The sequence below is a fragment of the Budorcas taxicolor genome, chromosome 17, assembly GCF_023091745.1.
Source record: "Budorcas taxicolor isolate Tak-1 chromosome 17, Takin1.1, whole genome shotgun sequence".
In the NCBI taxonomy this organism is placed as follows: Eukaryota; Metazoa; Chordata; class Mammalia; order Artiodactyla; family Bovidae; genus Budorcas; species Budorcas taxicolor.
Genome location: NC_068926.1, coordinates 37,445,976 through 37,461,964, shown reverse-complemented (window position 1 = coordinate 37,461,964; position 15,989 = coordinate 37,445,976). Strand labels below are relative to the sequence as shown.

Below are 15,989 nucleotides of genomic sequence, written 5' to 3'. Positions count from 1 at the left end.
TGTACTAATTAATGTAAAATATAAAATTATACCCATTTTAAAATCAAATGTTGTAAACCTTTAAAAATAAATGTTACATTAAAAAATAAATTACTTCTGCATCTACCTTCTTTATGGGTAAGAGGACAGATCAAAAGAACATTTTTTTGTATTTTCTTTTTAAAACTATATCTTTATTATATAGCCTTCAGAATTGCATTTGGTCTTGTCCCTTTTTACTGACAAATCTGAAAAAGTTCTGCCACACTATCTAGCTCAGGAATATTCTCGAGTAATAAAGTGAAGACAATATGGAATAAGAGTTCACCAAAACTGCCTCTGTAATTTAGTTCAGTGCAAATCCTTGAGGTATGTAGATTATATAACCCCCCTTTTGTTTTGCATCTTTAAGCTTTCCAAATAATTTCAAAAGTAAACTATAGGACATAAGATAATTTTTGCACAATTATATTCACTATATCTATACACTGAAAGTTACATATTTTAAGAAATTTAGAAAACATAAGACCATTATATGATAAATTATATGGATAAATATTTAATTGTCATTGTAAACTTTCAGCAATATTTTAAAAATTTGTGATTTAGTCATTTAATAAAATAAAGATGTTAATTTACTATATTGTTTTCCATCCTTCAAATTATTCAAACTGAGACTAATGACCTATCTAAATATAAAAAGAGATATTAATGAAATGACAAGCTTTCAGTGTTAAATTAATATTTTGACAACTACTGTTGAAATAGAAAATGTTAGCAATGGTAAATCAAGCAAGAGATCAAAGTTAAATATAAAGTTTAAGAAATATCAAGAAAAAATAAGGACTAAAATTAGAATAAATCATGAAGATCATAAATCTAATCCTCAAAACATTACAAAAAATATGTAGTTTTCAACATATTAAGAAAATACAAAAGTTAGGGATTTTTTAAGCAATATTATCCTTCAGAGAGAAACATCACAAGAAAACATCTAATATTAATGATTTAAGAAATATTTCTGAGCACATTAGTTAAAGTGATTAAATGTGATTAATTACATGAAGACAGACCGGGGATGCACAAAGTAAAAAACTACTGCTTTTTAAACTAAATTTTTGTATTTTTTTTTTTTTTTTACCATGCCAATCTGTTACTTTGAATAAGTCAACTGGTACTTTTTTATGTGAATACAGCTAAATCTTAGACCAGAAACAGTAATTTAAGAGCCATAGACTGATTTACATAATTTTGTAATTCTCAAGTAAAAACGTTTCATGTTTAAAGACATTTGTATGAATGATTTCTATATTGAGATCAATTTTAGCCTCAAGAAGTTTCTATTGAAAAATCCAAATTCCTATAAGCACATTTCTTTCTCAAGTACATAAAATGTGCTCTTTCCAAATTCCTGTAAGCACATTTCTTTCTCTAGTACATAAAATGTGCTCTTAGGTGTATACAGTGAATCCTTATACCTCATATAAAAAATGTGATGGCAATACATTGTCTGAGACACATACATAATTCTGATCACATCCAAATAACTTGGCTGGTTCTTATTAATAATCTCTCAAAGACTTAGTATGTTATTTTAGATAAAATTACTTGACCCAATTAATATGCTATAGAACTCCATTGAAAGACTGTTGCACAATTTACATGCTTCCCACGACTGTCCCCTAATGTTAGGCTTGCATACTTCAAGTGCGTTAGAGGCACAATGTGAGAATTTCGTGAGTGTGATTTTTAATGAAAGATTAAAAGGCTTCTTTAAATCCAAGGCTTCAAAAACCAATTTCATACATTTGTTTCTTTTAAAATCTACAGCGTGATCTTCCAATAAACAGTTAGAGGTAGTTTACATTACTCTCTTTAGGTAGCCTTTGCAAGATACTATTGTAATCACAAAGGGATGAAAGCTTAAATTTTTATCATTTTATAACTCTTTGTAAATTAAGCCATGTTTGAATGGAAACCCACTGAGAACAGAATAAGTGGGGAAACATTTCGATTACCTTTCTGAAATATACAAGTGGTATTGAATTCAAAAGTTTGCTCAATGGCTTCATGGGGAAATAAATTGTCTGCATGGTATAACGGGGCTGATGTTTTAACAATTATTTTTGTGGACAGAATTTGAAAAGGCAATAATTGGATTAGAGACAGAAGGAGATGCTGGGAAGGGAATTGAGAAATGCCCTAAAGTCTGAGCTGCTCTTGGAGAGGGGCACACCAGCAGAGAGAAAAATATGGACATAGAAAAGAGAGGTCTGTTTTCCCATTTCTAATCTCAGTTTCAATTTCTTGATTCCTGAGTATTCTGTACACTGTGGACAAACTATCCCTATGTACAAGCTCCATTCTAATAGGGTACTAATCATATTATTTATAAAGACAAGGCCATTTTCTTATGTAGAAATTCTAAGCCTAGATAATAGACATTTTACATCAGACTTTCTGCAGAAAATATGTTCCCCTAGACTTAAAGTTGCATCAAAACCAGGACTGGAATCTTCACATTTCAACATATAAGACCCATGCATGATGAGGGCCTGAGCCATCAAAGGCTTCCTTGGAGGCTCAGATGGTAAAGAATTTGCCTGCAATGCAGAAAACCCAGGTTCCAACCCTGGGTTGGGAAGATTCCCTGGAGAAGGAAATGGCTACCCACTCCAGTCTTCTTGCCTAGGAAATCAGACAAGCCTGGCAGGCTACAGTTCATGGGACCGCAAAAAGTTGAACATGACTAAGCAACTAACATACACACACACACACACACGTATGATAAAATATATGTGATTTTCTTTCAAGCTCTTCTAGTCCCCAGAAAAGAATAAATAATACCATGGTATATATAGAGAACAGTGGCTGAGTGAACTGAAGGAAAAAAAAAGTGTTGAAGATTAAAAGAGTTGTAGACATGTAGATATGTTGACAAAATACTTGAAAACCAGAAGAGTGAAAAAGTTGGTAACCTTGGAAAAGCTTGTCATCCCTGAACCTGTAATCAAAACATTTTTCCAAACCCATTTCAGTTTGAGTTCTGAAGTTACAAGTCTGGGATAGAATTCTATTTGCTTGAAGTTCACACTTATTGCTGGTGACAAGATGAAAGTACATACAACTAGGATAAATATAGCCAGAATCCTATCTAGTTAAGCTACATCACAAAAAAATAAATAAATAAAGGAAAAAAGAGAGATGAAAGTATAAATAAAATAACATTCTAAGAATCTTCAACCAACTCACTATCAAAAGCTCAAATCTGATGCAATCTGACATTGCATCAAAATTGAATTTTTATTTAGAGCAAGCAAAGAGCATCTTCTAAGAGATTTCATCAAAAATTCTATACTCTAAATATTTTGGTTTTCATCTAAATGTTACTGGTCAATGAGTTATATTGGGGATTGCACTGCTCTTCTCTTAATATCAACAGTGACTTTGAAAAATATTATATCTATGTTTAATCTTTTTGTATGTGTGTGGGATAAATGATTCCAAATGCCTCATTTCCTCTACTCACACTCAAGAGATTTATCTCCTAAAATCCAGAAGAGCTAGATTTTTTTTCTATATTAGCACTCTAACCTATCTTGGACTGAGCATCTGCACAGTATATTTTGACTGTGTGATTCTGAATTAAGAGACCCATGAGATTGATTGCATGTGTGTATGCTAAGTCACTTTATTCATGTCCAGACTCTCTGTGAGCCCATGAACCTGCCTGGCTCCTCTGTCCATGGGATTCTCCAGTAAAAAAAAAAAAAAAAAAACAACTGGAGTAAGTTGCATGCTCTCCTCCAGGGAATCTTCCTGATAATAGAGGTCGAACCCACATCTCTTATGTCACCTCCACTGGCAGGTAGATTCTTTTCAGCTAGTGCCACGCGGGAAGCTCAGAGATTATGTTTACCCTAACAATTCAATGATCATTAATTTTATGAAACATTTTTCACAAACACATGAAAAGAGGAATGCTGTTTTGTGGGAATTGTAAAGTAAGGAGAAATAGTAGGTTGAGGAAAGAATTAGATGCATACAACTTTAAACTCAGACAATGCATAAAGATGAAGAGCCTAAGGCTATATGCAATGGAGTTTTCAATACATGCACTTCATAAATGTTATTTGATTACCTGCCATCTGTAAGGCAGGTACTGAAGTACCTGTATTCTCAAGGACTCTGGAAATAACAAATTTAATCTAAGCCTTGACTAATGGAGATAGTAAGATGTGGTGGAGTGTATTCTCTGTCAGCTAGGCTATGGCTAGGCTATGTTGCCCAATTTTTAGGTCAACAACTAATCTGATAGAGAATGGATAAACAACAGAGTCTCACTGTATGACATAGGGAACTATATTCAGTATCCTGTGATAAACCATAATGGAAAAGTATACATATATATATATATATATATATATATATATATGTTTAAGTGAATCACTTTGCTGTACAATAGAAACTGACATAATATTATAGATCAACTATACTTTAATAAAAAGAACTAATCTGGTGTCTCTGTGAAAGTGTTATGGATGTGATTAACATTTAAAATTAGTTGGCTCTAATATAGACCTAAGATAGATCATTACCCCTATGATGTGAGTGGACCTCATCCAATCAGTTGAAGGCCTTCAGATTTAAGATTGAGGTTTCCCACAGAAGAAGAAATCCTGCCTTAGAGCTTCCACATAGAAATATACTTGGGTTTCTACTCTGGCTACAGATGTTAGACTCAAGACTTCAATATTGACTTGTATCAACAGTCTGCTGACTCAGTCTAAGGTTTTTCAATTCCATGATGAATATCAACTCATATTTGAATTTCCTGCTGTGTGGTCAGCCCTACAAATTTGACACACATTCCACTCCACCAAACATTACCAGAGCCAGTACCTTAAAATTAGAATATGGAGCCAAAGTTAGTGATGGAGAGATATAAATCCAGACCTAATATTAATTCTACTGGTTCTGTTTTTTTCCGGAGAAAAATATTATTTTGGCATCAGTTCAGTTCAGTTCAGTCACTCCAACTCTTTGTGACCCCATTAATCACAGCACACCAGGCCTCCCTGTCCATCACCAACACCCAGAGTTCACTTAAACTCATATCCATCAAGTCAGTGATGCCATCCAGCCATCTCATCCTCTGTCATCCCCTTCTCATCCTGCCCCCAATCCCTCCCAGCAGCAGGGTCTTTTCCAATGAGTCAACTCTTTGCATGAGGTGGCCAAAGTATTGGCGTTTCAGCTTCAGCATCAGTCCTTTCAATGAACCCCCAGGACTGATCTCCTTTAGGATGGACTAGTTGGATCTCCTTGCAGTCCAAGGGACTCTCAAGAGTCTTCTCCAACACCACAGTTCAAAAGCATCAATTCTTCAGCGCTCAGCTTTCTTCACAGTCCACCTCTCACACCCATACATGACCACTGGAAAAACCATGGCCTTGACTAGACGGACCTCTGTTGGCAAAGTAATGTCTCTGCTTTGGAATATACTGTCTAGGTTGGTCATAACTTTTCTTCCAAGGAGTAAGCGTCTTTTAATTTCATGGCTGCAATCACCATCTGCAGTGATTTTTTTTTTTAATTTTTATTTTTACTTTATTTTACTTTACAATACTGTATTGGTTTTGCCATACATTGACATGAATCCGCCACGGGTGTACATGCGTTCCCAAACATGAACCCCCCTCCCACCTCCCTCCCCATAACATCTCTTTGGGTCATCACGGTGCACCAGCCCCAAGCATGCTGTATCCTGCGTCGGATTTTGGCGCCCCCAAAAATAAAGTCTGATACTGTTTCCACTGTTTCCCCATCTATTTCCCATGAAGTGATGGGACCAGATGCCATGATCTTTGTTTTCTGAATGTTGAGCTTTAAGCCAACATTTTCACTCTTCTCTTTCACTTTCATCAAGAGGCTTTTTAGTTCCTCTTCACTTTCTGCCATAAGGGTGGTGTCATCTGCCTATCTGAGGTTATTGATATTTCTCTTAGCAATCTTGATTCCAGCTTGTGCTTCTTTCAGTCCAGCGTTTCTCATGATGTATTTTGCGTATAAGTTAAATAAGCAGGGTGACAATATACAGCTTTGACGTATTCCTTTTTCTATTTGGAACCAGTCTGTTGTTACATGTCCAGTTTTAACTGGTGCTTCTTGACCTGCATACAGGTTTCTCAAGAGGCAGGTCAGGTGGTCTGATATTCCCATCTCTTTTGGCATAAAACCTAGAAATTTTCTCATGAAATTTGTTTATAGTTAGACATGTAAATCTAGTAGAAAGTGGCACCAGATAGCTTTCATCCTCTAAAATTAACATCTTCTTGTATTTTAGCAGAAAACAAAATAGATTCACATAAGAAGCAATTATTTACCATTTATTCTCAGAGCATAACACCATCAATTTTTCTTTTTTCTACTTCTGTATGCTTGTGTATCATGAAAATGTCTCTGTATACATATTCTAATTATTTAAACTCTTATCACATTAAGGAATAACAAAATAAAGCAATGTGAAGTAAAAGTTTATCTATTCTAGGCTTTATTTCACATATATTGATTATAATAATTTCATAAGAAATTTCTCTTTTTTTGGTATAAGCAAAAATTCCTATATTCTGTATTTGAAAATTATAAACAGGATGTAATTTTAGCCAATTGTCCATTCTCCATATTATACTTAGTGCTTTACCAAATATATTGGTCAGTTAGAAACGTATTGTATTTTAATTTCAGTATTCAAATTTGAGGAATGTCATCTATTTAAACACACACTATTTGACAGTTTCTCCTGAAAAATACAAATCTAACTTTTCCTACTCATTTTGCTTGTTTTTCCATTAGCATGTAGAAATTTTGTAAATGTTTGTTTTATATAAGATAGTAACACCAACTTTCTGTCCTTATATCTTTTTGTTTCACAATAGGCATTTCTATCATTAATCCCATATGTACAATGACTGTAAGATTTCCAGGAGCTATGATTTGAAAATTCTGAATCATCAATTAGTTCATATAATCAATTATCCCTGATTTGTCATTGTTGGTGTGTACAGTGGATGTGGATTCACAGGCTGAAGGATGTGAGCTAAGGCTATCATCACTGATGTCTGGTTTCCATCATCTCTTCAATTTTTATCTTTCTTATAGAGAAATATACATTGTGTGTGTGTGTGTGTGTGTGTGTGTGTGTGTGTGTGTGTGTGTTATTTGTAGGTGCCTCAGAAGGTAAAGAATCTACCTTCAATGCAGGAGACCCGAGTTCGATCCCTGGAGAGGGAAGATACCCTACAGAAGGAAATGATAACCCACTGTAGTATTTTTGCCTGAAAAATTCTACAGACAGAGGAACCTGGTGGGCTACAGTCCATGGGTTGCAAAGAGTAGGACATGACTGAGCAACTAACATTTCACTTTCACTATTTCATGCATACACTTATATACATATATATAGAGAGAGAGACACAAAATTCCATATGCTTTCTACTTCAGCTGTTTTAGAAGGAAGTATAATTATCCAGAAAGGCTTAAAAAAGAGACATTCAGTTAAATAAACTTTACATCCCTATTGTCCAGATTTGTCACAAAATTATAAAAACAATTTTTCCTTGCTTCTTTCAGCTTTAGATTCCAAATAGCTACAACTGCTAATTCTGTAGGAATCTGAGAGAAACACTCCTTTGTAAAATGATTTTGTTTGGATTTAAATTATCATTTGGATGCCAAGTTTCTGATATCTGTCTGTTAGACCAGACTTATCACTCATACTGTTTTTTTAAATAGTTTTCATTGGAGTATAGTTGATTTATAATGCTATGTTTGCTTTTGCTGTACAGTTGCATATATGCATATATATACATATGTGTATACATGTATATGTATATACAGACACACACATACATACACTCTGTTTTAGATTCTTTTCCCATATAGATCATTACAGAGAATAGAGTTCCCTGTGCTACACAGTATGTTCTTCTTACATAATGTTTTTATAAAATTATAAATGTGCTATAAAATTGAGTGAATTGCTTTCTCAAGAACAAATATTTAGTATTTTTATATGTTATTTACATACACACACAACTTATTCAAAATACATTTAGTCAGTATTGATTTGATGTGATTATAAAACTAAAGTGCATGTACAATTTCAAATGTTTTCATACTTGTTAAACTATTGATTAAGAAACATGGTGATGATTCTATTTATTAATTTAGCCTATAAATGAAATATTTTTAAATCAAAAATAGTTTTATTTGTTTTAAATATCTATACACATACTGAGTTAAATTATTTGCTTTCTTTAAAATAGGACACATTAGGTCATTTTTTCCTGTAGTGTCTAAAGAGGTGCTGGCCCAACTTATCTCACTGTCAAATATTTTTTCCTTTTCATCCTAGGATATGGCTTTAAGGTACAAACCATTGTTTCCATAAATTAACATATGGCAACACTGACTACTAGTAGACTGGAAACAGGAGTTGAAAATAAAGTATCTAAACCAAGGCATTAATATATATTTTGCTTACATCTTGAGATCATGCCAACCTTGAAATAAGTATCAAGAGAGGGTTGCATTCTGAGGTCCACCAATATTTTATTTTTGGATGACTACACTTGTGTGGGAACACATAGGTAATGCAGGTACCTTCAGTGTTACATATTTTGGTGTAGAAACATATATTTATGTGTGTGTGTGTATATATATATATATATATATATATATATATATATATATATATATCTCCATGGGACTTCAGTGGTAAAGAATCTGCCTGCCAAGCTGAGGTTGCAGGTTTGATCCCTAGGTCAGAAAGATCCCCTAGAGAAGGAAATGGCAATCCACTCCAGTATTCTTGCCTGGGAAATTCCATGGACAGAGGAGCCTGTTAGGCTACAGTCCATGGGGTAGCAAAAGAGTTGACTTGACTTAGCAACTAAATAATAACAACAGAATATTTAACCATAGCAGTATAAACATAATTTCTTATTACCTTGCATAAAAGTATACTCCCTAATATGTATAAATAAATAAATACCCATTTATTCAGATATTCTTTTATTTTCTGAATGTTGTATCAAAATTTTACTCAAAACAATTATTTCTGTGAAAGGTAAGGTATAGATAGATATCAATAAACAAAGGAATTGATGTTTTTCCATCTAAATCTAAGTCATTCATTCCATTGTGAGCTCATGAAAAAAATAAGATGAAAAACTAAAGGGAATTCACATTTATAAAGCAGGTAATATCACCCTAATTTCATCAGATTATTTACAGTTTATTTTCTTTTACTGTGTAACCACTGCCCGCCAAAATGAAAGACATTGTAAATTAAAGAGCCAGTATGTTCATTTTTTGTAGTCAACTTTAGTGCTTTTATTTGGATTACAAACAAACAATTAAGAATACTCAATATATTATTTTCCTCTTCAAATATAAAACCTGAATAGAATAACATAATATCATAGCTTTAATATGGTCCTCCCCAAATATCTCATATATGTATAGATTTCATTGTATTTCCAAAATACAATTCTACTTAAAACTGCTGCATAAAACTATAAAGAAATTTTTTATATACTTGCCTGAAATCCAAGGAGCTTTTCACTCGGCTTAATGTGCCTCTGAAATTCACATTCTATGGGTTGTATCACTTTGATTCCATCTTCATAAAAAACATAGAACATGTTCCCAATTCCCAGACCTTAGGAATAAAAACACATTCAAAAGTTCAAAATAAAATTATCAGAAACCTTTATGACCAAAACTCAGTGCCTGTCATATTGCTGGTGGGAGATCAGTTTGTGAAGTCATGTAATGTTTATAAAGCAAACCATGTGAGACCTTTACCAAATGTCCGAGTAAATCTGTGATATTATGCAGAAATTCCATTTCTTCACCCTAATCTGTACATCAGTGCTTTCTTTGTAAGTCAACAAATGTTTCAAATATTTTAAACTAATTATAAATGGAAATTATGAACCATTTGATACACAGATTATGTCTGCTACCTTCACACTTAATTTAGGTGTTGACTAAAATATAAAAGTACTTTCTGAAGAATCATGTTTATCCTATGTCTTATTTGAGTTTCCTAGGGAAAATAAATTGTCATCCTTTGCAGGAATTTAGAAACAAATTCTTTTTGTTCTAGAAACAGAAAGACCAAGTCCTCTAGATTTTGGAGAATATGCATTAAATATTTTCCAAAAATAACATTTGTAAATGTAATCCCACTAGAGGTCTTACATGTCAGTTTTCATAATGATAAATTTGGGGGATAATTTCTCCACTTTAAAGCTTGAATTAATATAAGGTCTTGCAAAAATCTCAGTTAAATCATACTACTAGTTTTTTTCACACTGCAGGTTTGGGTTTGTGACATCTCAGAAATCCATCTCACTTACATTATAAACCCACTCCTCACGGGTGCAGGATGCTACAGATCAGACACCTGAAATGCCCATGGGGATTAACAGAGGCATGCACCTGGGGACTTTTCATGTCTGATTGCATACCTTTTCTCTTGGTTTCCTCTGCTTCTGCCTTATTCCAACATGTCCAGACTAAGAGTATGTAGTACTTCCTTGCCTGATCCTCTTCTGATTATCTCATCCAGGTATACCAGTTTGCAAACCATATTTATTCAGTTTAATTCTACCACACATAATCCAGTGAGGGCATATGCCCTTTAATAGTTAAGCAATTATATTGAAATCTTGGTAGTTGGAAAATCCAAATTGCTTAAAATGTTTAACATCTGAAAACATTTTTAATTTTTATTTCAATTGACAATACTACAAAGTCTATGAAATCAAGACTGAGGATCACAAGTATTTAATTTGCAAAACAATAAAATTATTTAACTTAAGCTGTATTTTCTTTTATTAAATATGTTTCTAGCTAATTTAAAATGTCACCAGTTCTGCCTATTTGATCTGTGTCCATCTATTCCTATGATTAAGAGGAAAATGTATTCAATCAGAATTATAACTTTATTGGTATTTATACATAATGAAATTATTTCTAACTAATAATGCATATCCATTTTAATATTTTGACAAATCTTACTGTTTTATAAATATTTTACCATTCTTATATTTTAATACATATTATCTTGATCAGTTAATTGTGCATTTTAATTCCAGAATGCACAATGTTACAATGAGATGTTCCTGAATAGTAGCAGAAGTGGCAAGGACTAAGTTTAAGTTGTTTTTCATGAAATAAAATTTAAGACTTGTCAGCTGTTATTCATAATTACAGCTCTGCATACAGAAACATCAATTCTATACCTAAAGGTATATAAAATTCAGTTTTTATGCAAAAAAATATTTGTATCAATAAGCTTTTGTATAAACATGGATAGATGGTTGATGTGTGTTACCTATTAGTGACTTGCAAATTAACATGACTGGGAGTTGAAACTTAGGAGCACAAGCAAGATGTGATGTGGTGTCAGATTTTCACTTGTGTCAGTTTCTTTGTTTGATGATGATTACAAATTACATAACATTTTTTAATGAACTTGACGCTACCCTGCTTCAGCTGCTGCACAATTCTGCTCCACAGTCAGCAATTTGAATGTGTTTGAATTTTACAACTACTCCAAGTCCAGACTGTTTGCAAAGTTTCTTGAAGCATCTTCTGTCCTTTCTCCTATGGATGCTTTCAATATTATATATATATATATATATATTTTTTTTTTTTTTCTATATTCTGGGCATAGTGCAGTCAGTGAGATTTCACTGTACTTTTGCACAGATTAAATTTCTGGGGGTTATCTTCCTCTGAAAACCTGCTTAATCCATGCAAATCATTTTCAACACTTAAAGTGTATTTTCTTACTTTTTAAAATATGAGTTACACATCAGCATTTTTACAGAGTATAAACTACTTTTCAAGTTACAAGTTATTGAGAAACACAGATAACTTTAAGCAAGGTGCAATTTACTGTTTTTGGTGGGAATATAACTCCTTAGTGTTTATGAAATAGTAGTGCCAACAAAATATCATGTACAAATATATTAAAATGATAATATAAATGAACTAGGTTTCAGTCACCCTGCTAGGAAAAAAAACTTTATCCTCAGAGCTGTTGATGAATTCCTCTCTTCCCCACCTAAACAAGGTTTATTTTGCCATTTCTTTTCTTGCTAGACATATCTTATTCATCAATTATCCTTTAGATTTTAGCAGAAGAGTTTATAATCTGAGTATACAATGAAGATGTATCATTCTAAATTTGCTACTATAATATTATAATTTATTTTGAATATGCTGCTGCTGCTGCTGCTAAGGCGCTTCAGTCATCTCCAATTCTGTGCGACCCCATAGATGGCAGCCCACGAGGCTCCCCCATCCCAGAGATTCTCCAGGCAAGAACACTGGAGTGGGTTGCCATTTCCTTCTCCAATGCATGAAAGTGGAAAGTGGAAAGTGAAAAGTGAAAGTGAAATTGCTCAGTGGTGTCCAACTCTTAGCGACCCTGTGGACTGCAGCCTACCAGGCTCCTCTGTCCATGGGATTTTCCAGGCAAGGGTACTGGAGTGGGGTGCCATTGCCTGCTCCGAATATGCTACATACAGAATAATACAAATTACCTGATGCTGGGGATCTTGGTAATTGAAGACACATGCTGATTTTTACATTAGGGGTATTCATTAGCTTTGTTTGTATAATAAGCAATAATGTACCTGTTAGGGGAAGTGCACTGAAACCGCCCACCCTGGCCAGGCACCATAGTAACCTTTTGCCTGAGTTGTTTTACAACAGGAGGTCCTGCTAAGGAACACGGAACTAATAAGCCATCACAAATTGGAAGAGTTTGGGAAAGGTCAAAAGGAGACACCACATGTCTGACCACCTCCCAGAATCCTTCTCTCTGGTATCCATCTTGGCTGAACAAGGCGTGCACCACCAGGAAGGACTCAGAGTCAGAATGATTGGCCAAAGACAACCCAGAAACTAATCCCATCACCATAAGACCCGAGACTGCGAGCCACGTGGCAGAGCTGTTCTTCTGGGTTCACTTACCCTACTGCTCTCCACCCACATGCCCTTTCCCAATAAAATCTCTTGCTTTTTCAGCACATATGTCTCCTTGGACAACTCATTTTTGAGCGTTAGACAAAAGCCCAGTTTGGGGCCCTGAAAGGGGTCCCCCTTCCTGCAACATACCTGTGTAAGTTCAGTATAACTATGTCATTATAACATATATCCATGTTCTAACTGTTTAAATTTTTTTTTTTGGTATGAGAGACTGTTGACAGAGATAAATCCCATTCTTGATTCAGATGGCTCAGAGGTAAACCATAGCTATAGAACTTTCTGTTACATCATGGGGAAATTATTTACTATGCAACTTCCCTGTTGTAATTGTAAGAAGTAAATAAGATGGAGAAAGGAAAACATGTAGCCGAGTGACTTGAACTCTTACTATGAGTTCAAGAAATGTTGAATTGTCCCTATTTTTATGATTGACATTATCTCTTTGAAACATCATTGGGGGGAAATGGTGAAATGGCATATAACCAAATGTACTTACTGTCCTCATATTTTCCTCAAATCTACACTGTGAGATATACTACTAGTACATTTTAGTTTTTTATGAGGTTGAATTCTATAAATACATGAGCCTTCTGAAAGAACAACCTGATTTTCTAGTAGAGCAGTTGATCTTTTCAGGGGGGTCTGCAAATTCAAGCTATTTTCATAATAATGCTAAGATGTCATTTGCATTTTTCTCTTTCATTCAAATGTAGAATGTAGCTCTTGACAGTTTACATGACATGTGGTGCTATGATGATATCACAACAGTTCAATGCAGAAGCAGATATAGGAATTCTATTTTATTCAGCCAGATACATTTTAAAATTCAGTGTTCAATAGTGAGCCTTTTCAATTTTTAAATATCAGTTTACAAATAATATGCTATTTATGTCTACATGTAATGGGTTTACTACAATTATTTTTAATAAATTATTAAATACATATTTGAATTTTGTTTTAATTTCTAGTATGGTAATTAAAGTGGATAGAAATAACCTACATAAACAAAAGCTCTTTGGGTTGTCAAAAATTTTTAAAAGTGTAAAAGATTTCTGAGTCCCAAAATGTCTGATCGCTAGTTTCAATTACAATTCTTTCCTCATTGATGTATTGCAGTTTACTACAGAAGTTCTTGATGTAAGTAAAAGCTTTACAACTGTAGTCATTGTAAAGTTTAGGAATATGTGCTGTTTTGTCTTTTCTCATCACTTGGTGAAGACAGACATAAGTACTTTGTCTTTTTCAGGTCGATAGTTAATCTAACAAGGTATAGTAGCTCACAAAAGTGATCTATAATTTGTTTTTTCCTTGTGAGTTTTTTCTCTGCTTTGTTTTTCTTTCTATACAGAACGGACACACACAAGAAGAGAAGTATTCCCCAGAGGATTTTTTTGATCAATACTGTACTTTTAAATATATGAGATGGACTGAGAAAAAAAATGGATGTAATTTACATCCTTCTATCAATCCTTTGAGGACCACTACACAAGAATAATAGTGCATTATGATAATATAGTTACATTATGTGTTACATATAACACTATATTCCATAAATTATATCAAAATAATGGTTATTTGTGATTATTGGATGAATATTTAAGTCAATAATAAAACTATTTTGTGGTGTTTGCCTTCCTCTGGTGTAAGTTGCCATTACTTTAGCATTTAATTTATGGTCAATAGCAAATTATAGTCCTACAATGCAGTGAGTTGGTAACCAATCAAAGGTCATTTAGTAAGTTTTGTGTTAAAGAAGGTCCTTCATTGATTGATATTGTATTATTCTCTTCCCTTTCATATAATTCTAAAGTTATTTTTAATAAAGAAGAAAATAGGCAAAATAGATGGTCTGCATTATATTTCTCACCTTGAATAACCCAACAGGGATGAATTTTCAGTTTATGAATGTTCCCATTTTTGGTACTCAGGCTTTGGAGCTCAAATCCTTTTCACACACATAGTAACACCAAACCATCACATCTCAGTGAGATATTTATATTTTGTTCAATTGAAATAAGAGTGACTTCCTCTTTCAATCTTTTAGATTTTTGGAGAGTGATTGTGTTAAACTTATTAGGCACTATTAATTCAGGAAGTGGACACTATCAGAACATTATATATTATTGATCAGAATGATATTACCCAACGCTAGTCTTAAGTCAGAATTCAATTCCCTGAACTTTCAAAGATATGCTGAAAATTTTGAATCCAAATCTGAATGATTGATTTCACATTCAATCATTAACATAGCAAAGGTTATATATATCATAACAGAGCATTTGTTTGCTATGTAGTTAATATTAGGAGAAGTCATACATATTTATGTATATGTGCATGTGTTTGTGTATATACATGTATTTGTTGTTTTTGTTCAGTCACTAAGTCGTGTCTGACTCTGAGACCCCATGGACTGTAGTATACCAGGTTTTTCTGTCCTCCACTATCTTTATAGCATTGAACTTTATTTTCACTGGGTTTTCCTAATAGTTCAGTTGGTAAAGAATCCACCTGCAATGCAGGAGACCCCAGTTCATTTCCTGGGTTGGGAAGATCCCCTTGAGAAGAGAAAGGCTACTGACTCCAGTATTCTGGTCTGGAGAAGTCCACAGACTATGGTTCATGGAGTCACAAAGAGTCAGACACAACAGAGCGACTTTCACTGACTTTCAACACCAGACATGTCCACAGCTGAGCATCATTGCTGCTTTCGTTCAGCTGCTCATTCTTTCTGGAGCTATTAGTAATTGCCCTCTACTCTTCCCCAGTAGCATGTGGGACACCGTCCAACCTGGAAGCTCATCTTCTGGCATCATATCTTTTTGCCTTTATATGCTGTTCATAGGGTTCTCCAGGCAAGAATCCTGGAGTGGATTGCAATCCCTTCTCCAGTGAATCACATTTTGTCATAAGTTTTCACTATGACCCATCCATCTTGGGTG

General features: G+C 33.8%; 1 protein-coding gene across 1 annotated transcript in view; it reads right to left on the bottom strand.

The window, feature by feature from the left end:
- The window catches only part of FSTL5 (follistatin like 5), an 858,755-nt gene that overhangs the window by 104,252 nt on the left and 738,514 nt on the right, over positions 1-15,989 (bottom strand). Inside the window, exon 11 of the mRNA XM_052654835.1 lies at positions 9,585-9,703. Within this exon, the coding sequence (XP_052510795.1) occupies positions 9,585-9,703 (119 nt within the window). The remainder of the gene's footprint in view (positions 1-9,584; positions 9,704-15,989) is intronic.